Source organism: Oncorhynchus kisutch, unplaced genomic scaffold (assembly GCF_002021735.2).
Source record: "Oncorhynchus kisutch isolate 150728-3 unplaced genomic scaffold, Okis_V2 scaffold3051, whole genome shotgun sequence".
In the NCBI taxonomy this organism is placed as follows: domain Eukaryota; kingdom Metazoa; phylum Chordata; class Actinopteri; order Salmoniformes; family Salmonidae; genus Oncorhynchus; species Oncorhynchus kisutch.
The window spans coordinates 57225-79933 of NW_022264996.1; the positions used below are offsets into that span (position 1 = coordinate 57225).

Genomic DNA, 22709 nt, shown 5'->3' on the forward strand with positions numbered 1-22709 from the left:
ATGTATGGTATCTGGTTTCAGCCACTGACAGCCCATTCTATCGCTCAGGTCCATCGACAGTCAGTGGCCTACAGGTGTCTGGGACATCAGACAGCCTGGGAGTTTCCTGGCAGCCTGGCCCAGGGAGGACTGAGCGCTTCAGGCTACTGCTAACCGACCGAGTGGGTGTGGTGAGAAACCTGACTCTGGAGAGCACCGCTAAAGACTACACTGTCACCGACCTGGTGCCAGGGCGCATGTATAACATCACCATGGTGACGGAGGCAGGGGGACGCCAGAGTACCACCTCAAGACAAATACAGACGGGTAAGGATTCAGTCATGATATGGGATTCATTGGAATGGACTCTCCTTAGATGACGTCAGCATCTGTAACAGCGAAGTAACATCTATTGTACATAGGCCATCGGTAAATAGCCCACCTAATTTACCTACCTCATCCCCATACTGTTTTTACTTATTTACTTTTCTGCTCTTTTGCACACCAATATCTCTACCTGTACATGACCATCTGATCATTTATCACTCCAGTGTTAATCTGCTAAATTGTAATTATCCGCCTACTTCCTCATGCCTTTTGCACACATTGTATATAGATTTTTTTTTTCTACTGTGTTATTGACTTGTTAATTGTTTACTCCATGTGTAACTCTGTGTTGTCTGTTCACACTGCTATGCTTTATCTTGGCCAGGTCGCAGTTGCAAATGAGAACTTGTTCTCAACTAGCCTACCTGGTTAAATAAAGGTGTTCTCAACTAGCCTACCTGGTTAAATAAAGGTGTTCTCAACTAGCCTACCTGGTTAAATAAAGGTGTTCTCAACTAGCCTACCTGGTTAAATAAAGGTGTTCTCAACTAGCCTACCTGGTTAAATAAAGGTAAAATAAATAATTTAAAAACATATTTGTAAGTTAGGATCATCACTATATTTAGAAATAAAAATGTAATTATAACTATTAAAGTCATACTGCACCAAATTCCAGGAAAGCGCTTCGGTGATCAGCTATTTATTTTAAGCCTTGAGCTTCTCACATAGTCATCAGCCCACACGAATAATGGGATAGTGAGAAAATGGGAATGTGCCAACCTCTCCTCTGCTCCCTGCATCCTGTGGAGCGTTAGGGTCTGGTATGGACCCAGGGCCCGTCCTGTGGAGTGTATGGGAAAGACTGAGTGTTAGGGTCTGGTATGGACACAGGGCCCAAGCCTGCTTTCTTTCCCAACAGAGTCCCTACCCAACCAAGCCTGCTTTCCTTCCCAACAGAGTCCCTCCCCAACCAAGCCTGCTTTCTTTCCCAACAGAGTCCCTCCCCAACCAAGCCTGCTTTCTTTCCTAACAGAGTCCCTCCCCAACCAAGCCTGCTTCCTTTCCCAACAGAGTCCCTACCCAACCAAGCCTGCTTTCTTTCCCAACAGAGTCCCAACCCAACCAAGCCTGCTTTCTTTCCCAACAGAGTCCCTACCCAACCAAGCCTGCTTTCTTTCCTAACAGAGTCCCTACCCAACCAAGCCTGCTTTCTTTCCCAACAGAGTCCCTCCCCAACCAAGCCTGTGTTACTCTTTAACTCTTTAACTGTCCAGGATCGGTGTGAATTTTCCGCAATATATTCAGCCATCGTAAACCTCCGCCTTAGGCTGACATTATTTATTCGTTTTTTTATCAACACCATTAGCTTTTACAGAAGCTGCAGCTACTCTTCCTGGGGTCCACAGAAAACATGAAACACGACAAGTCACAAAACACTGATACACTGATAGACAAGGACAGTCATATGTGACCGAACGGCTTGATTAGGTCTTATGGAGCAACAAAACACATTTTTTTTTAAAACTTTGGATAGAAGTAGAGACTCAGAGGTATAAAATGGTATATGTGTCACGCCCTGATCTGTTTCACCTGTCTTTGTGCTTGTCTTCACATTGTCACTTCACACGGCCTGCACTTGATTCCTGATAATAACATACACTGAGGTTGAGGAACATTGGGAAAGTAATTCTGCTTTGAAAGTTGATGAACTCTTAATCTCACTTTTGAGAAAATGTCCCTTGAATGTTTTGGTTCACCTACTGGAGAGATCTTCTTTGTCTCCACCCCCATTCAGCTTTGTTCACACCCTCTTAAGCCTTAGCCCCGCCCATCTCTTTAAGGATTCACATGTGAGGCCATGTATTAAACAAGACTAAAGGCTGGTTTATACTACGGGTGTACATTTAATCTGGAGTGCCAGAGTGTGCTCTGGGCGTTTGTAAACTCAGAGCGTTATCAGATTGTCCGTTTGTAAACTCAGTGTGTTGTCAGATTGTCCGTTTGTAAACTCAGTGTGTTGTCAGATTGTCCGTTTGTAAACTCAAAGTGTTGTCAGATTGTCTGTTTGTAAACTCAGTGTGTTGTCAGATTGTCCGTTTGTAAACTCAGTGTGTTGTCAGATTGCCCGTTTGTAAACTCAGTGTGTTGTCAGATTGTCAGATTGTAAACTCAGTGTGTTGTCAGATTGTCCTGTTTGTAAACTCAGTGTGTTGTCAGATTGTCCGTTTGTAAACTCAGTGTGTTGTCAGATTGTAAACTCAGTGTGTTATCAGATTGGAAACTCAGTGTGTTGTCAGATTGTAAACTCAGTTTGTTGTCAGATTGTCTGTTTGTAAACTCAGTGTGTTGTCAGATTGTCCGTTTGTAAACTCAGTGTTGTCAGATTGTAAACTCAGTGTGTTGTCAGATTGTCCGTTTGTAAACTCAGAGTGTTGTCAGATTGTCCGTTTGTAAACTCAGTGTGTTGTCAGATTGTCCGTTTGTAAACTCAGAGTGTTGTCAGATTGTCCGTCTGTACATTCAGAGCGCACACTGGACGCTCTGGCCGAGGAGTAGGGTTGTTCTGACCTCACAACGACAGTCAAACACCCAAGCTAACTGGTTAATGTTGACTAGCTTGCTAGCTACTTCCAGTACAATTGAGCGAACACCTCACTCTGACCATTTTACTCTGCTGGTTAGGCTGTTTTCATGTTATCCAAAGTGGGGGACTGCAACTGTTCTGCTGGCAACAATTTAATTGCGCTTTTTAGCCAACGTTTACTGACACCGGCCATATTCATCGGTGTTTGTAAATTCGTCAGTTATTCTGTGCTCTGGCACACAGACAAGAGTGCTCTGAAATCAGAGTAGATATCCAGAGCGAATTTACCAGCTACATCTATCGACAGTTGTCGCAGTGACATCATGAACATTCTATTGAAATGGTTTACTTACGTAGTGGAGTCTTTTGTGTTTCGACATGTAGATAGCTAGCTAGCTAAACAATGAGCCACGATCCCAACTCATAACGTTACTATCCTGCATGAATCTGCAGGTAGCTAACCAACCAGGTTCAATGTTAGCTAGTTAACATTAGACTATCATTTTTTCTGTTTTTGCTATTTGCTGAGATGGTCTCCATCAAGATTGGAGAAGTGGTTTACATCTCTCTTTTGGACAGATAATTCTTCGTGTTGTTGTTTAGTGTTTTCCAATTTCCCAGAAGTGGTTAGAGTCTATGGATTCTTCAATTACATTGAGCTGATTACTGACGTGTTGTTCCTTCCTTTTCCGTAGTGTATTTCTGTATTGTTTTAGTGATTCACCATAGTGAAGGCGTAGGATCAAGTTTTCTGGATCTCTGTTTTTGGTTGGACAGGTTTCTCAATTTTCTGTCTTAGGTTTTTGCATTCTTCATCAAACCATTTGTCATTGTTTTTCATTTTCTTATGTTTTCTGTTTGACATTTTTAGATTTGATCGGGAAGCTGAGAGGTCAAATATACTGTTTAGGTTTTCTACTAATAGTGAAGTTTTACACCTTCACTATTACAGTGAAACATTTTGTTCAAGAAGTTGTCTAAAAGGGATTGAATTTCTCTCTCTCCCTCCTCTCTCCCTCTCTCTCCCTCCCTCCCTCTCTCCCTCTCTCTCTCTCCCTCCCTCCCTCCCTCTCTCTCTCTCTCTCTCTCTCTCTCCCTCCCTCTCTCTCTCTCTCTCCCTCCTCCCTCCCTCCCTCCCTCCCCTCTCTCCCTCTCCCTCCCCCCTCTCTCTTCCTCTCCCTCCCCCCCTCTCTTCCTCTCCCTCCCTCCCCCCTCTCTCTTCCTCTCCCTCCCTCCCCCCTCTCTCTTCCTCTCCCCTCTCTCCCCTCTATCTCTCCCTCCCTCCCTCTTGCTCTCTCTCTCCCGCTATCTTTCTCTACCCCCCTCTCTCCCTCCCTCTCTCTCTCCTCTCTCTCTCCTCTCTCTCCCCTCCCTCTCTGTCTTCCTCCCCCTCTATCGCTCTCCCTCTCCCTCCCACCCTTCCCTCTCTATCCTCCCCTCCCTCCCCTCTCTCCCTCCCACTACACCCTCTTTCTCATCCCCTCTCTCTTCCTCTCTAGTGCCCTATGCCGTCTCCAACCTGAAGCTAGAGAACAATAACACCCAGGACAGTTTGAGGGCATCATGGAGTCAACCCCAGGGTGATGTGGACTCTATAGTGGTGACCCTGTCCTCGTCTGGAACCACCCCTCTGGAGAAGACTCTGTCATTTGACACCACAAAGGCCCACTTCCACCAGCTGACACCCGGACGGGCCTATCAGGTTTCTGTCGCCACCAAGAGCGGAGAGCTCTCCAACCAATCAACTGCCTCGGCTAACACAGGTGACAGTAGGCATAACCAGGAAAATGTCATGTAAACCAGGACAAACTCTGTGTCGTGGTCAGGAGAACGTCTTGTCTCTGGTCCAACATGCTAACAATTAGTGTTCTCAGAAACCCACTGAAGCCTTTAGTTTGTTGACAGGAACACTCTTCCTGTTGAAGAGGGCCTCTGCTATTAGAGCCAAGACTGGGACTGTTTAATTTAAACACTCTGTTATTGAGGGTTCAGCAAGAGCTCGTTGAGTGTCTCGATGATGTCTAAGATCATAACTATGTGATTACTATTCATGGATTAATCAAGTGGATTAGAATTAGTCCATTGTGTTGTCGTGTTAAGGCGTCTGCATGCTTCCCAGCAGAAACAGTTTAGAAGAGTTCCTTCATTTATTATGATGACAATTGGTGATGTTTTGTTCTTAGGTGAGGGACTTTGTTTTTAGGTGAGGGGTTTTGTTTTTAGGTGAGGGGTTTTGTTTTTAGGGGAGGGGTTTTGTTCTCAGGTGAGGGTTTTGTTCTCAGGTGAGGGTTTTCGTTCTTAGGTGAGGGTTTTGTTCTTAGGTGAGGGTTTTGTTCTCAGGTGAGGGTTTTTGTTCTCAGGTGAGGGTTTTTGTTCTCAGGTGAGGGGTTTTGTTCTCAGGTGAGGGTTTTGTTCTCAGGTGAGGGTTTTTGTTTTTAGGTGAGGGTTTTGATCTTAGGTGAGGGTTTTGATCTTAGGTGAGGGTTTTGTTCTTAGGTGAGGGTTTTGTTCTTAGGTGAGGGTTTTGTTCTTAGGTGAGGGTTTTGTTCTTAGGCGAGGGTTTTGATCTTAGGTGACAGTTTTGTTCTTAGGTGAGAATTTTGTTCTCAGGTGAGGGGTTTTGTTGTTAGGCGAGGGTTTTGATCTTAGGTGAGGGTTTTGTTCTTAGGTGAGGGTTTTGTTCTAAGGTGAGGGGTTTTGTTCTCAGGTGAGGGGTTTTGTTCTCAGGTGAGGGGTTTTGTTCTCAGGTGAGGGGTTTTGTTCTCAGGTGAGGGTTTTGTTCTCAGGTGAGGGTTTTGTTCTCAGGTGAGGGTTTTGTTCTCAGGTGAGGGTTTTGTTCTCAGGTGAGGGGTTTTGTTCTCAGGTGAGGGGTTTTGTTCTCAGGTGAGGGGTTTTCAGGTGTTTTGGCACCACATGTTTGTTCTGGAGGCCATAACTCTTCGTCTGTGATTGGTCAACAGCAGGGATTCTTCGATAAAGTCTTTGTTGTCATTCAACGAGAGAAGACTGTTTTTTAAATGCCAATATTTTCATTGAGAAATAATGCACCGAACATCTTACTTAGATGTAAAATTACACAACTAATGTCAAAATGAATGAAAGATTCCTTGAGTTTGATCTTAGATTATTTTAGACTATTTACAGCGTCTCAAAATGGACAAACAGGTACTGTACTTCTCAAGGAAATTCAGAGACCTTTTAACCAAAGGTCTTTTAAGGGATTATGCGAGCAGGTTCGTTCGGAAAGGCGCCAGCCCGAACTGAAGCATGCTGACGCCTTAAGGGTTCTTACTTCCTGCCTTTTGAGAGCTGCTAATATAAATGAACAACATGAAATACTCCAGACTGTGCCTTTAACTGGTCTTTCTTCTTCTCTCCGTCCCAGTCCCAGGTAAAGTGTCCCAGCTCTCTATGGAGGCGCTGGATGACTCCAACTCTCTGAAGGTGATGTGGGCTCCCCCTGGTGGAGACTGGGATAAGTACAGGGTGCTGCTGTTAAATGGGACCCAGACTCTGGATAACAGGACCGTGGAGAAAGGGGTGGTGGAGTACACCTTCTCTGGCCTGGGACTGGTTCCTGGGAGGACCTACAGGGCTGGGGTCATGGTGGAAAGCACTGGGGAGCAAGGCACTGTGGAGTACTGCCACAGAGGAATAGGTAGGCTACACAACAACATAATGGAGTAGAAGAAAGTACTGGCATCAGTAAGAATGATAAGAGAACTCATGACATCATCATGACGCTTCATCTCATTGTTCTCTCTCTCTCTCTCTCTCTCTCTCTCTCTCTCTCTCTCTCTCTCTCTCTCTCTGTCTCTCTGTCTCTCTGTCTCTCTGTCTGTCTGTCTGTCTGTCTGTCTGTCTGTCTGTCTGTCTGTCTGTCTGTCTGTCTGTCTCTCTATCTCTCGCTATCTCTCCCAGCTCCTAAGCCCGTCTCAGAGCTTCATATCCGCCATGCTGACGAGACCTCCCTCAGCGCCCTGTGGAGTCACGCCCCCAACTCAGCCAGGGACGGCTACGCCGTGGAGCTCCGCCATGGCAATGCCACGGTTGCCACGAGAGACCTGGCCCGTGACATGAGGGAGTGCACCTTCAACGTGCTCATGCCCGGACGCGTGTTCACCATTACCGTGACAACCAAGAGCGGGGAGCTCAACAGCTCTGTGTCGGTGCTAGGGAGGACAGGTGAGAGGGTTGCTATAGCACCTGTATGGATATTTATACACAACACACTAAAACAGAGGGACTGCCCCTTTGTAGCTGAGGTCATCTCTACGGTAACACTGTATTTATCCAATCAGAGGGACTCCATGATACTGTCCCTTTGTTGCTGAGGTCATCTCTATGGTAACACTGTATTTATCCAATCAGAGGGACTCCATGATACTGTCCCTTTGTTGCTGAGGTCATCTCTATGGTAACACTGTATTTATCCAATCAGAGGGACTCCATGATACTGTCCCTTTGTAGCTGAGGTCATCTCTACAGTAACACTGTATTTATCCAATCAGAGGGACTCCATGATACTGTCCCTTTGTTGCTGAGGTCATCTCTATGGTAACACTGTATTTATCCAATCAGAGGGACTCCATGATACTGTCCCTTTGTTGCTGAGGTCATCTCTATGGTAACACTGTATTTATCCAATCAGAGGGACTCCATGATACTGTCCCTTTGTTGCTGAGGTCATCTCTATGGTAACACTGTATTTATCCAATCAGAGGGACTCCATGATACTGTCCCTTTGTTGCTGAGGTCATCTCTATGGTAACACTGTATTTATCCAATCAGACTTTGAGGCAGCATGTACAGGGATGTTTTTTACTTTGTCTCAGTTTATTTTCTTCACAAAATGGAGTCTTCAGATGAAGCCTAACACACAAAGGGTAATAATGAACCTGCTGAAAATAAGCTTTGTTTACAAATGGAGACTGACAGTAACTGAGCCAGTCTGTCTGCAGTACCCCTGGAGGTGAGGCGTGTCCACCTGAGCAACCAGGGCCACGTGGACAGCTTACAGGCCAGCTGGGAACTCCCCCCTGGAGATATGGACTTCTGCAGCCTGCAGCTCCTCCACAACAACCGGGCTGTGCAGAACCACACCGTCCCAGCCAACACCACCTCTCTGCAGCTCAGAGACCTCAGGCCTGGCGCCTCCTACAGGCTGGTGGTCAGTACTGTCAGTGGTGGGATGGTTTCGAAGCAGGCCGTGGCTGAGGGACGCACTGGTAAGTTAAATATCAGGAACAGTTCATCTTTATGCATTTACTCAACTGTATCGTCCACATTATTAACATCGACTGACCGACACGTGAGCCAGGCGTTTGTTTTGGGGGTTGTTCTGTATGTTCTGGTCTTGTCCATTACAGCTGTTTATGTGTGTATGTGATATAGTAATGGCCAGGCTTTATTCTATGCTTAGAGATGGTCGTTTAAGGGTAGGTGTCTGACCATCGGAGTAAATCCCTCATTGTTATAGTGATTGTTAACCAACATTAATTATAAGATACAATCTCAGAGAGAGAAACGTAATATTGTTTTCCAATACAAAAGAGAATGTCTGGAATGTTCAGGAAGCTTTGTGTCAACTACAAAACAACTCCCCAAGGTCCCGTTCAAAGACTTCCTTGTCCGATCTCAATTGTCTTCCCCAGGAAAGTTCTGGCTATTTTGGGGCCCCACAGCTTCCTCCTTATAATTAACTTCAGAGTCCGGGGGCCAAGGGTTGATGAAAACAAAACACCACTTTCAGATAACGGGATAATAACAAAGGACACTTGAACTAAACCTTTCCTGTCACACCGGGTATCTGAATGTCACATTAAAGGCCACATTTAATCAAGTCAGTCTATTCAATTCAAATCATCACTGGTGTGTTGTAGGAGTAATTCATGGAAGCCAAACAACATGAAAGCCTTTAGCTCAGCAGGCAACACAGTTTTGAGGTTCGAAAGGATTTGAACCCCAATCGACCTCACAACCGTTTTGTCCTTCTGTCCCTTCTCAGTGACAGCTGTGGTCGGAGAGGTTACGGTCAGTAACAACGGTCGTCCAGACTTCTATCTCTAACATGTGTGTCTCTGTGTCCTCATTGTGTCATCATCGTCCCCCCCCCTCCTCTCCTCAGTACCAGCTGCGGTCGGAGAAGTTACGGTCAGTAACAACGGTCGTCCAGACTTCCTGGGGGTGTCGTGGCAGCCAGCGGTCGGAGATGTGGACAGTTACCTGGTCCTACTGAAGGACCGCGACAGGACCGTACACAACCTGGTGGTTTCTAAGGCAAGCCCAGAGTGTGTGTTTAACTCCCTCAAGTCAGGGAGGCTGTACACCGTCTCCATAGCAACCCGCAGCGGCAGCTTCCAGAACAACACGGTGGTGACGGCTCGTACACGTAGGTCTCACACACACACCAACACACACACCAACACACACACACACGCAAGCATTACAAACCAACACACACACACATGCACACATGCAAGCATTACAAACCAACACACACACATGCAGGCATTACAAACCAACACACACACACACGCAAGCATTACAAACCAACACACACACACATGCACACATGCAAGCATTACAAACCAACACACACACACACGCAAGCATTACAAACCAACACACACACACATGCACACATGCAAGCATTACAAACCAACACACACACATGCACACACGCAAGCATTACAAACCAACACACACAGATGCAGGCATTACAAACCAACACACACACACATGCACACATGCAAGCATTACAAACCAACACACACACACATGCACACATGCAAGCATTACAAACCAACACACACACACATGCACACACGCAAGCATTACAAACCAACACACACACACATGCACACATGCAAGCATTACAAACCAACACACACACATGCACACATGCAAGCATTACAAACCAACACACACACATGCAGGCATTACAAACCAACACACACAGATGCAGGCACGCATTACAAACCAACACACACGCACATGCACACACGCAAGCATTACAAACCAACACACACGCATGTACGCATACACACACCTTCTCTTGGGCCCCTCATCTTGATCACTGCCTATCACTCTGTTCACGGTGCGTTCTGAAAGTATTCAGACCCCTTGACCTTTTACACATTTTGTTACATTACAGCCTTATTCTAAAATTGATTAAAATAACATTTCCTCCCATCAATCTACGTACAATACCCCATAATGACAAAGCGAAAACAGGTTTTCTTAAAAATAAAAAACATAAATACCTTAATAAGTATTCAGACCCTTTTCTGTGAGACTCGAAATTGAGCTCAGTTACATCCTGTTTCCATTGATCATCCTTGAGATGTTTCTACAACTTGTGGTAAATTCAATTGATTTGACATTATTTGGAAAGGCACACACCTGTCTATATAAGGTCCCACAGTTGACAGTGCATGTCAGAGCAATAACCCAGCTCTGTCGAGGCACAGAGCTGGGGAAGCATACCAACAGATTTCAGCAGCATTTAATTATTATTTTTTTTAACCTTTATTTAACTAGGCAAGTCAGTTAAGAACAAATTCTTATTTTCAATGACGGCCTAGGAACAGTGGGTTAACTGCCTGTTCAGTGGCAGAATGACAGATTTGTACCTTGTCAGCTCGGGGATTCGAACTTGCAACCTTTCGGTTACTAGTCCAACACTCTAACCACTAGGCTACCCTTGAAGGTCCCCAAGAACACAGTGGCCTCCATCATTGAACCACCAACACCCTTCCTAGAGCTGGCCGCCCGGCCGAACTGAGCAATTGGGGGAGAAAGTCCTTGGTCAGGGATGTGACCAAGAACCCTATGGTCGCTCTTACAGAGCTCCAGAGTTCCTCTGTGGAGATGGGAGAAACTTCCAGAAGGACAACTATCTCTGCAGCACTCCACCAATCAGGCCTTTATGCTAGTGTGGCTAGACGGGAGCCACTCCTCAGTAAAAGGCACATGACAACCCACTTTGAGTTTGCCAACAGGCACCTAAAGACTCTCAGACCATGAGAAACAAGATTCTCTGGTCTGATGAAACCAATATTGAACTCTTTGGCTTGAATGCCAAGCGTCATATCTGGAGGAAACCTGGCACCATCCCTATGGTGAAGCATGGTGGTGACAGCATCATGCTGTGGGGATGTTTTTCAGCAGCAGGGACTGGGAGACTAGTCAAGATGAATGAAAAGATGAACGGAGCAAAGTACAGAGAGATCCTTGATGAAAACCTGCTCCAGAGTGCTCAAGACCTCAGATTGGGATGAAGGTTCACCTTCCAACAGGACAACAACCATTAGCCCTCAGCCAAAACAACGCAGGAGTCTCTGAATGTCCTTGAGTGGCCCAGCCAGAGCCCGGACTTGAACCCGTTCGTTCGGACACCTCTAGAGAGACCTGAAAACAGCTATACAGTGATGCTTCTCAGCCAATCTGACAGAGCTTGAGAGGATCTGCAGAGAAGAATGGGAGAAACTCCCCAAATACATATGTGCCAAGCTTGTAACATCATACCCAAGAAGACTCAAGGCTGTAATCGCTGCCAAAGATGCTTCAACAAAGTACTGAGTAAAGGGTCTGAATACTTATGGAAACGTGTTAATCCAGTTGTACATTCTTTATAAATGAGCAAAAATGTCTAAAAACCTGTTTTTGCTTTGCCATCATGGGGGTACTGTGATGTCATTATAGGGTATTGTGATGTCATTATAGGGCATTATGATGTCATTATGGGGTATTGTGATGTCATTATAGGGTAGTGTGATGTCATTCTAGGGTATTGTGATGTCATTATGGGGTATTGTGATGCCATTATGGGGTATTGTGATGTCATTATAGGGTAGTGTGATGTCATTCTAGGGCATTATGATGTCATTATGGGGTATTGTGATGTCATTATAGGGTAGTGTGATGTCATTCTAGGGTATTGTGATGTCATTATGGGGTATTGTGATGCCATTATGGGGTATTGTGATGTCATTATAGGGTAGTGTGATGTCATTCTAGGGTATTGTGATGTCATTATGGGGTATTGTGATGTCATTATAGGGTAGTGTGATGTCATTCTAGGGTATTGTGATGTCATTATGGGGTATTGTGATGCCATTATGGGGTATTGTGATGTCATTATAGGGTAGTGTGATGTCATTCTAGGGTATTGTGATGTCATTATTGGGTATTGTGATGTCATTATGGGGTATTGTGATGCCATTATTTAGTATTGTGATGTCATTATAGGGTAGTGTGATGTCATTCTAGGGTATTGTGATGTCATTATAGGGTAGTGTGATGTCATTCTAGGGTATTGTGATGTCATTATGGGGTATTGTGATGCCATTATGGGGTATTGTGTGTAGATTGATGAGGGGAAAAAATGATTCATTCCATTTTAGAATGAGGCTGTAACGTAACAAAATTTGAAAAAAGTCAAGGGGTCTGAATACTTTCCCGAATTCACTGTATATACTTACATGGATGAATGTGTTAATATAGATTTCTTTTCTGGTGATCTAGGAGACAAATTGTTCAATTGGTAGGGTACATTTTTGGAGAAAACGCGTGTCTCTTAAAATGACAACGGTGTTGTATTTAATGAAAAACACCCCACATCCTACTTGACCTCTTGACCTCATGATATTTCTTCTACCCAGAACCCTCCAGTGTCCAGAACCCCAACGCCATCCACTCTGCCAGGGACGACTTCCTGAAAGTCTACTGGCGCCATGCGTCCGGAGACTTGGACCGTTACGAGGTGGTCATTAAGTACAACAACACGGTCGTCCAGAACCAGACGGTGGCGCGGTCGCAGAACGACTGTGTGTTCAGCTCCCTGGTCCCCGGGAGGCTTTATACGGTCACTGTCAGCACCTGGAGCGGAGAGTACCAGTCCAGTGTTTCTACTGACGGGAGAACGTGTGAGTCTATTAACTACAGTCTGTGAGTCTGTGTCTGTTGCTACTGACGGGAGAACGTGTGAGTCTATTAACTACAGTCTGTGAGTCTGTGTCTGTTGCTACTGACGGGAGAACGTGTGAGTCTATTAACTACAGTCTGTGAGTCTGTGTCTGTTGCTACTGACGGGAGAACGTGTGAGTCTATTAACTACAGTCTGTGAGTCTGTGTCTGTTGCTACTGACGGGAGAACGTGTGAGTCTATTAACTACAGTCTGTGAGTCTGTGTCTGTTGCTACTGACCGGAGAACGTGTGAGTCTATTAACTACAGTCAGTGAGTCTGTGTCTGTTGCTACTGACGGGAGAACGTGTGAGTCTATTAACTACAGTCTGTGAGTCTGTGTCTGTTGCTACTGACGGGAGAACGTGTGAGTCTATTAACTACAGTCTGTGAGTCTGTGTCTGTTGCTACTGACGGGAGAACGTGTGAGTCTATTAACTACAGTCTGTGAGTCTGTGTCTGTTGCTACTGACGGGAGAACGTGTGAGTCTATTAACTACAGTCTGTGAGTCTGTGTCTGTTGCTACTGACGGGAGAACGTGTGAGTCTATTAACTACAGTCTGTGAGTCTGTGTCTGTTGCTACTGACGGGAGAACGTGTGAGTCTATTAACTACAGTCTGTGAGTCTGTGTCTGTTGCTACTGACGGGAGAACGTGTGAGTCTATTAACTACAGTCTGTGAGTCTGTGTCTGTTGCTACTGACGGGAGAACGTGTGAGTCTATTAACTACAGTCTGTGAGTCTGTGTCTGTTGCTACTGACAGGAGAACGTGTGAGTCTATTAACTACAGTCTGTGAGTCTGTGTCTGTTGCTACTGACGGGAGAACGTGTGAGTCTATTAACTACAGTCTGTGAGTCTGTGTCTGTTGCTACTGACGGGAGAACGTGTGAGTCTATTAACTACAGTCTGTGAGTCTGTGTCTGTTGCTACTGACGGGAGAACGTGTGAGTCTATTAACTACAGTCTGTGAGTCTGTGTCTGTTGCTACTGACGGGAGAACGTGTGAGTCTATTAACTACAGTCTGTGAGTCTGTGTCTGTTGCTACTGACGGGAGAACGTGTGAGTCTATTAACTACAGTCTGTGAGTCTGTGTCTGTTGCTACTGACGGGAGAACGTGTGAGTCTATTAACTACAGTCTGTGAGTCTGTGTCTGTTGCTACTGACGGGAGAACGTGTGAGTCTATTAACTACAGTCTGTGAGTCTGTGTCTGTTGCTACTGCAGTGTTGGTAGAAGGTTTCAGTAAAATGCTGCTGAGTTTTCTGTGTGGCCAAGTCCATGGAAAACCAATACACAACTTATTTGGAAGAATTTGTAGGTGTGATATCTAGAATTTGTAGGTGTGATATCTAGAATTTGTAGGTGTGATATCTAGAATTTGTAGGTGTGATATCTAGAATTCGGCGCATGAGAATTGTACCTACGATCACATTCAGTAACATTTTGGCAGCACAAAGTTAACCTTGAACTAGTGGGCATCATGGGTCAAATTCCCCTCAGCCAACCAAACCATTGAGCCCTTTAGTGTTCTGTGAATAGTTGAAATGTTTAAATAAAGTTGTATTTGACTGTCTCTGTAGTCCCCTCTGCGGTGCGGAGCCTGGCCCTGGGTGACAGTGGTACAGGTGATCTGGTGGTCACATGGTCTCCAGCGCTGGGGGACGTTGATCACTACGAGGTCCAGATCCTCTTCAATGACACGCGGGTTTACCCACCCGTAACCCTGGGCAACGAGGCCCGTGACCACCGCCTGGCCTCGCTCACCCCGGGACGCCTGTACAAGATGGTGGTGTCCACCTTCAGTGGACCCAACCAGAGACCTCAGTTCATCGAGGGCAGGACAGGTCAGTAGGGGAACCGAGTGGGCAGCTGCCTGGGTTGGTTTTCCAAATAACCTCACATTGTGTTTCATAGCATTTCTGTCACAGGTATTTCAGGTAAAACAACAGAATAACCTTTTGTTATCACTTCATTCCGTAGAACATCATCTAAAGATTTTAAAATTAAAAAACACAAGTCTTCAACTTGTTTTTATATAAGTGATCCACATTGTGACCCATCTCCATTCTCCTCCCCCCTCCCTTTACTCCTGTCTCTCTGCCTTCTCTCACCCCCCCCCCTTACTCCTGTCTCTCTGCCTTCCCTCTCAACCCCCCCCCCCTTACTCCTGTCTCTCTGCCTTCCCTCTCACCCCCCCCCCCCCTTACTCCTGTCTTTCTGCCTTCCCTCTCAACCCCCCCTTTACTCCTGTCTCTCTGCCTTCCCTCTCAACCCCCCCTTTACTCCTGTCTCTCTGCCTTCCCTCTCAACCCCCCCTTTACTCCTGTCTCTCTGCCTTCCCTCTCAACCCCCACAGTCCCCAGCCAGGTGAGGAACCTCCATGCCCGGCCAGGGGACCAGGCTGCCAGCCTGAGGGTGTCCTGGACCCCTGGTGATGGAGACGTGGACATGTACACCGTGTCCCTATCCCAGGGAGAACAACTTCTGGAGACCAGACCTGTCCCCAAACATGTCACTGAGCTGGACTTTCAGGGTCTGGTACCAGGACAGCTGTACGGGGTCGAGGTTCAGTCCCTGAGTGGAATACTGGTCAATAATTCAACAACTACTGGACGAACAGGTGAGAAGAAGGGAGGGGAATAGCAGAGGGGATAGGAGAGGGAATGGGAAGGAGAATAGGAGAGGGAATGGGAGAGGGAATAGGAGAGGGAATAGGAGAGGGAATGGGAGAGGGAATGGGAGAGGGAATGGGAGAGGGGATGGGATGGGAGGAGAATAGGAGAGAGAGGGGAATAGGAGAGGGAATGGGAGGAGAATAGGAGAGAGAGGGGAATAGGATAGGGAATGGGAGGAGAATAGGAGAGAGAGGGGAATAGGAGAGGGAATAGGAGAGGGAATGGGAGGAGAATAGGAGAGAGAGGGGAATAGGATAGGTAATGGGAGGAGAATAGGAGAGAGAGGGGAATAGGAGAGGGAATGGGAGGAGAATAGGAGAGGGAATAGGAGAGGGAATGGGAGGAGAATAGGAGAGAGAGGGGAATAGGAGGGGGAATGGGAGGAGAATAGGAATAGGAGGAGGAGAGGGAATGGGAGGGGAATAGGAAAGGGAATGGGAGGAGAATAGGAGAGGGAATTGGAGGAGAATAGGAGAGAGGGGGGAATAGGAGGGGGAATGGGAGGAGAATAGGAATAGGAGGAGAATAGGAGAGGGGGGGAATAGGAGAGGGAATGGGAGGAGAATAGGAGAGAGAGGGGAATAGGAGAGGGAATGGGAGGAGAATAGGAATAGGAGGAGAATAGGAGAGGGAATGGGAGGGGAATAGGAAAGGGAATGGGAGGAGAATAGGAATAGGAGGAGAATAGGAGAGGGAATGGGAGGAGAATAGGAGAGAGAGGGGAATAGGAGGGGGAATGGGAGGAGAATAGGATAGGTCATGGGAGGAGAATAGGAGAGAGAGGGGAATAGGAGAGGGAATGGGAGGAGAATAGGAGAGAGAGGGGAATAGGAGGGGGAATGGGAGGAGAATAGGAATAGGAGGAGAATAGGAGAGGGAATGGGAGGGGAATAGGAAAGGGAATGGGAGGAGAATAGGAGAGGGAATGGGAGGAGAATAGGAGAGAGAGGGGAATAGGAGGGGGAATGGGAGGAGAATAGGAATAGGAGGAGAATAGGAGAGGGAATGGGAGGGGAATAGGAGAGGGAATGGGAGGGGAATAGGAAAGGGAATGGGAGGAGAATAGGAGAGGGAATTGGAGGAGAATAGGAGAGAGGGGGGAATAGGAGGGGGAATGGGAGGAGAATAGGAGAGAGAGGGGAATAGGATAGGGAATAGGAGAGGGAATGGGAGGAGAATAGGAGAGAGAGGGGAATAGGATAGGTAATGGGAGGAGAATAGGAGAGAGAGGGGAATAGGAGAGGGAATGGGAGGAGAATAGGAGAGAGAGGGGAATAGGAGGGGGAATGGGAGGAGAATAGGAATAGGAGGAGAATAGGAGAGGGAATGGGAGTGGAATAGGAAAGGGAATGGGAGGAGAATAGGAGAGGGAATTGGAGGAGAATAGGAGAGAGGGGGGAATAGGAGGGGGAATGGGAGGAGAATAGGAGAGAGACGGGAATAGGAGAGGGAATGGGAGGAGAATAGGAGAGGGAATGGGAGGAGAATAGGAGAGAGGGGGGAATAGGAGGGGGAATGGGAGGAGAATAGGAATAGGAGGAGAATAGGAGAGGGGGGGAATAGGAGAGGGAATGGGAGGAGAATAGGAGAGGGAATGGGAGGAGAATAGGAGAGAGAGGGGAATAGGAGAGGGAATGGGAGGAGAATAGGAGAGAGAGGGGAATAGGAGGGGGAATGGGAGGAGAATAGGAATAGGAGGAGAATAGGAGAGGGAATGGGAGGGGAATAGGAAAGGGAATGGGAGGAGAATAGGAGAGGGAATTGGAGGAGAATAGGAGAGAGGGGGGAATAGGAGCGGGAATGGGAGGAGAATAGGGGAGGGAATGGGAGGAGAATAGGAGAGAGAGGGGAATAGGAGGGGGAATGGGAGGAGAATAGGAGAGAGAGGGGAATAGGAGGGGGAATGGGAGGAGAATAGGAGAGGGAATGGGAGGAGAATAGGAGCGGGAGGGAGGAGAGGCAGGGAGGGAGGGGACAGCTTAGTCCCTGAGTGGAACACTGGTCAATAGCAGCAGTGCTACTGGATGAACAGGTGAATGCTCAGAATATACCTGTATGATAACACATAGTTTGGATTGGAGCCATTAAGACACACAGGGCTTTGTCTTGAATTATAGCGGAACAACAGTTGTCATTGTCATTTGCTGTCTTCATGGAAAAGTCTAATTCTAAAATCTAATATGGTCATACATTTGACAGGAGGTTAGGAAGTGCAACTCAGTTTCCACCTCATTTTGTGGGCAGTGTGCACATAGCCTGTCTTCTCTTGAGAGCCATGTCTGCCTATGGCGGCCTTTCTCAATAGCAAGGCTATGCTCACTGAGTCTGTACATAGCCAAAGCTTTCCTTAAGTTTGGGTCAGTCACAGTGGTCAGGTATTCTGCCACTGTGTACTCTATGTTTAGGGCCAAATAGCAATCTAGTTTGCTCTGTTTTTTTGTTAATTCTTTCCAATGTGTCAAGTAGTTATCTTCTTGTTTTCTCATGATTTGGTTGGGTCTGATTGTGTTGCTGTCCTGGGTCTCTGTGGGGTGTGTTTGTGTTTGTGAACAGAGCCCCAGGACCAGCTTTGATATGGAAGGTTTGGGAATCATTTTCTTTTAGGTGGTTGTAGAATTTAACGGCTCTGTGTCTGTCTCTCTCTCTCTTTGTATGTCTGTGTGTCTGTCTGTCTCTCTCTCTCTTTGTCTGTCTGTCTCTCTCTCTCTTTGTCTCTTTGTCTGTCTGTCTGTCTGTCTGTCTGTCTGTGTGTCTGTCTCTCTGTCTGTCTGTCTGTCTGTCTCTCTGTCTGTCTGTCTGTCTGTCTCTCTCTCTCTCTCTCTCTCTCTCTCCAGTCCCCTCCACAGTGACAGCGCTCCAGGCAGACAGTGACCACACCACCCACAGTCTAACAGTGACCTGGGAGACTACAGTGGGAGTGTACGAGGGTTATAAGATCCAGCTCCTGGATGATGGACGTGACATAGTCTCTAATATTTCCATGCCCCAGGGCTCCACCAGGCACCTCTTCGACCAGCTCACCCCTGGGAAGTGGTACCGAGTTCGGGTCGTATCCGTCAGTGGAGGGATCTACGGCAAGGAGGCCGTGGCTGAGGGACAAACACGTAAGAAGCACCACTTTTCCTGTATCAGAGACAGTCATTATCACTGTGTCAGAGACAGTCATTATCACTGTATCAGAGGCAGTCATTATTGCTGTATCAGAGACAGTCATTATCACTGTGTCAGAGACAGTCATTATCACTGTATCAGAGACAGTCATTATTGCTGTATCAGAGACAGTCATTATCACTGTATTGGAGAGAGTCATTATCGTTGTATCAGAGACGGTCATTATCACTGTATTAGAGACCGTCATTATCACTGTGTCAGAGATAGTCATTATCGCTGTCAGAGACCGTCATTATCACTGTATCGGAGACAGTCATTATCACTGTGGCAGAGACAGTCATTATCACTGTGTCACAGGCGGTCATTATCACTGTGTCACAGGCGGTCATTATCACTGTGTCAGAGACAGTCATTATCGCTGTGTCAGAGACAGTCATTATCGCTGTGTCAGAGACGGTCATTATCGCTGTGTCAGAGACGGTCATTATCGCTGTATCAGAGACAGTCATTATCGCTGTATCAGAGACAGTCATTATCGCTGTGTCAGAGACAGTCATTATCACTGTGTCAGAGACATTCATTATCGCTGTGTCAGAGACAGCCATTATCGCTGTGTCAGAGATAGTCATTATCGCTGTATCGGAGACAGTCATTATCGCTGTATCGGAGACAGTCATTGTCGCTGTGTCGGAGACAGTCATTATCGCTGTATCAGAGACGGTCATTATCGCTGTATCAGAGACGGTCATTATCGCTGTATCAGAGACGGTCATTATCGCTGTATCAGAGGCGGTCATTATCGCTGTATCAGAGACCGACATTATCACTGTATCAGAGACAGTCATTATCACTGTATCAGAGATAGTCATTATTGCTGTATCACTGTATCAGAGACATTCATAATTCATAATCCCTCTCTCCTTACTGCCCTCCTCCCCTCTCTCTCCCGCTCTTTCTCTCTCCTTACCTACCTCCTCCCCTCTCTCTCTCTCTCTCCCTCTCTTTCTCTCTCCTTACCTCCCTCCTCCCCTCTCTCTCTCTCTCCCGCTCTTTCTCTCTCCTTACCTCCCTCCTCCCCTCTCTCTCTCTCTCTCTCTCCCGCTCTTTCTCTCTCCTTACCTCCCTCCTCCCCTCTCTCTCTCTCTCTCTCTCTCTCCCTCTCTTTCTCTCTCCTTACCTCCCTCCTCCCCTCTCTCTCTCTCTCTCTCTCTCTCTCTCTCTCTCTCTCTCTCTCTCTCTCTCTCTCTCTCCTTACCGCCCTCCTCCCCTCTCTCTCCCTCTCTCTCTCTCTCCTTACCTCCCTCCTCCCCTCTTTCCCTCCCTCAGGTCCAGCTGCAGTCAATGGTCTGACGGTGATGACTGCCAACACCAGCGGTCTGAGTTTCATCTGGCGCCCGTCCGAGGGCTACGTGGACGGTTACGACCTGTTCCTGTATAACGTTGACGAGACGTTGCGTGGCCGTCAGACCGTGGAGGCCGGAACCCAGACGTGCTCCTTCTCTGGTCTGGTCCCAGGGACGCTGTACAAGATGGAGGTGGTGAGCAGGAGCAGAGGCATGAGCAGTGACTCATCTATCCTGGCACGGACAGGTGAGACGGACACACACTGAAATCATCTGACACACCTGGGTCAAATAATTGAAGTGTGCTTTGTAGTCCAAAAACCGTCCCAAACCCCAAGCTAAATCAAGTACACCTCAAATTCCGTTTGTGTTGACGTGTATTTCACCCAGGAGTAGTGTATGAATATTAGTATTTGTATTTATTATGGATCCCCATTAGTTCCTGCCAAGGCAGCAGCTACTCTTCCTGGGGTTTATTATGGATCCCCATTAGTTCCTGTCAAGGCAGCAGCTACTCTTCCTGGGGTTTATTATGGATCCCAATTAGTTCCTGTCAAGGCAGCAGCTACTCTTCCTGGGGTTTATTATGGATCCCCATTAGTTCCTGTCAAGGCAGCAGCTACTCTTCCTGGGGTTCATTATGGATCCCCATTAGTTCCTGTCAAGGCAGCAGCTACTCTTCCTGGGGTTTATTATGGATCCCCATTAGTCCCTCTCAAGGCAGCAGCTACTCTTCCTGGGGTTTATTCTGGATCCCCATTAGTTCCTGTCAAGGCAGCAGCTACTCTTCCTGGGGTTTATTATGGATCCCCATTAGTTCCTGTCAAGGCAGCAGCTACTCTTCCTGGGGTTTATTATGGATCCCCATTAGTTCCTGTCAAGGCAGCAGCTACTCTTCATGGGGTTTATTATGTATCCCCATTAGTTCCTGTCAAGGCAGCAGCTACTCTTCCTGGGGTTTGTTATGGATCCCCATAAGTTCCTGTCAAGGCAGCAGCTACTCTTCCTGGGGTTTATTATGGATCCCCATTAGTTCCTCTCAAGGCAGCAGCTACTCTTCCTGGGGTTTATTATGGATCCCCATTAGTTCCTGTCAAGGCAGCAGCTACTCTTCCTGGGGTTTATTCTGGATCCCCATTAGTTCCTGTCAAGGCAGCAGCTACTCTTCCTGGGGTTTATTATGGATCCCCATTAGTTCCTGTCAAGGCAGCAGCTACTCTTCCTGGGGTTTATTATGGATCCCCATTAGTTCCTGTCAAGGCAGCAGCTACTCTTCCTGGGGTTTATTATGGATCCCCATTAGTTCCTCTCAAGGCAGCAGCTACTCTTCCTGGGGTTTATTATGGATCCCCATTAGTTCCTGTCAAGGCAGCAGCTACTCTTCCTGGGGTTTATTATGGATCCCCATTAGTTCCTGTCAAGGCAGCAGCTACTCTTCCTGGGGTTTATTAAGGATCCCCATTAGTTCCTGTCAAGGCAGCAGCTACTCTTCCTGGGGTTTATTATGGATCCCCATTAGTTCCTGTCAAGGCAGCAGCTACTCTTCCTGAGGTTTATTATGGATCCCCATTAGTTCCTGTCAAGTCAGCAGCTACTCTTCCTGGGGTTTATTATGGATCCCCATTAGTTCCTGTCAAGGCAGCAGCTACTCTTCCTGGGGTTTATTGTGGATCCCCATTAGTTCCTGTCAAGGCAGCAGCTACTCTTCCTGGGGTTTATTATGGATCCCCATTAGTTCCTGTCAAGGCAGCAGCTACTCTTCCTGGGGTTTATTGTGGATCCCCATTAGTTCCTGTCAAGGCAGCAGCTACTCTTCCTGGGGTTTATTGTGGATCCCCATTAGTTCCTGTCAAGGCAGCAGCTACTCTTCCTGGGGTTTATTATGGATCCCCATTAGTTCCTGTCAAGGCAGCAGCTACTCTTCCTGGGGTTTATTATGGATCCTCATTAGTTCCTGTCAAGGCAGCAGCTACTCTTCCTGGGGTTTATTCTGGATCCCCATTAGTTCCTGTCAAGGCAACAGCTACTCTTCCTGGGGTTTATTATGGATCCTCATTAGTTCCTGTCAAGGCAGCAGCTAGTCTTCCTGGGGTTTATTATGGATCCTCATTAGTTCCTGTCAAGGCAGCAGCTACTCTTCCTGGGGTTTATTCTGGATCCCCATTAGTTCCTGTCAAGTCAACAGCTACTCTTCCTGGGGTTTATTATGGATCCTCATTAGTTCCTGTCAAGGCAGCAGCTACTCTTCCTGGGGTTTATTCTGGATCCCCATTAGTTCCTGTCAAGGCAACAGCTACTCTTCCTGGGGTTTATTATGGATCCTCATTAGTTCCTGTCAAGGCAACAGCTACTCTTCCTGGGGTTTATAATGGATCCTCATTAGTTCCTGTCAAGGCAGCAGCTACTCTTCCTGGGGTTTATTCTGGATCCCCATTAGTTCCTGTCAAGGAAACAGCTACTCTTCCTGGGGTTTATTCTGGATCCCCATTAGTTCCTGTCAAGACAGCAGCTACTCTTCCTGGGGTTTATTGTGGATCCCCATTAGTTCCTGTCAAGGCAGCAGCTACTCTTCCTGGGGTTTATTATGGATCCCCATTAGTTCCTCTCAAGGCAGCAGCTACTCTTCCTGGGGTTTATTATGGATCCCCATTAGTTCCTGTCAAGGCAGCAGCTACTCTTCCTGGGGTTTATTCTGGATCCCCATTAGTTCCTGTCAAG

General features: G+C 47.0%; 1 protein-coding gene across 1 annotated transcript in view; it reads left to right on the forward strand.

The window, feature by feature from the left end:
* ptprb (protein tyrosine phosphatase receptor type b) overlaps nt 1-22709 on the forward strand; it is a 107454-nt gene that overhangs the window by 13606 nt on the left and 71139 nt on the right. Inside the window, exons 3-13 of the mRNA XM_031820111.1 lie at nt 49-306; nt 4390-4653; nt 6276-6548; nt 6812-7075; nt 7852-8118; nt 9018-9281; nt 12556-12819; nt 14443-14706; nt 15219-15482; nt 18372-18641; nt 19975-20238. Coding sequence (XP_031675971.1) covers nt 49-306; nt 4390-4653; nt 6276-6548; nt 6812-7075; nt 7852-8118; nt 9018-9281; nt 12556-12819; nt 14443-14706; nt 15219-15482; nt 18372-18641; nt 19975-20238 — 2916 coding nt within the window. The remainder of the gene's footprint in view (nt 1-48; nt 307-4389; nt 4654-6275; nt 6549-6811; nt 7076-7851; nt 8119-9017; nt 9282-12555; nt 12820-14442; nt 14707-15218; nt 15483-18371; nt 18642-19974; nt 20239-22709) is intronic.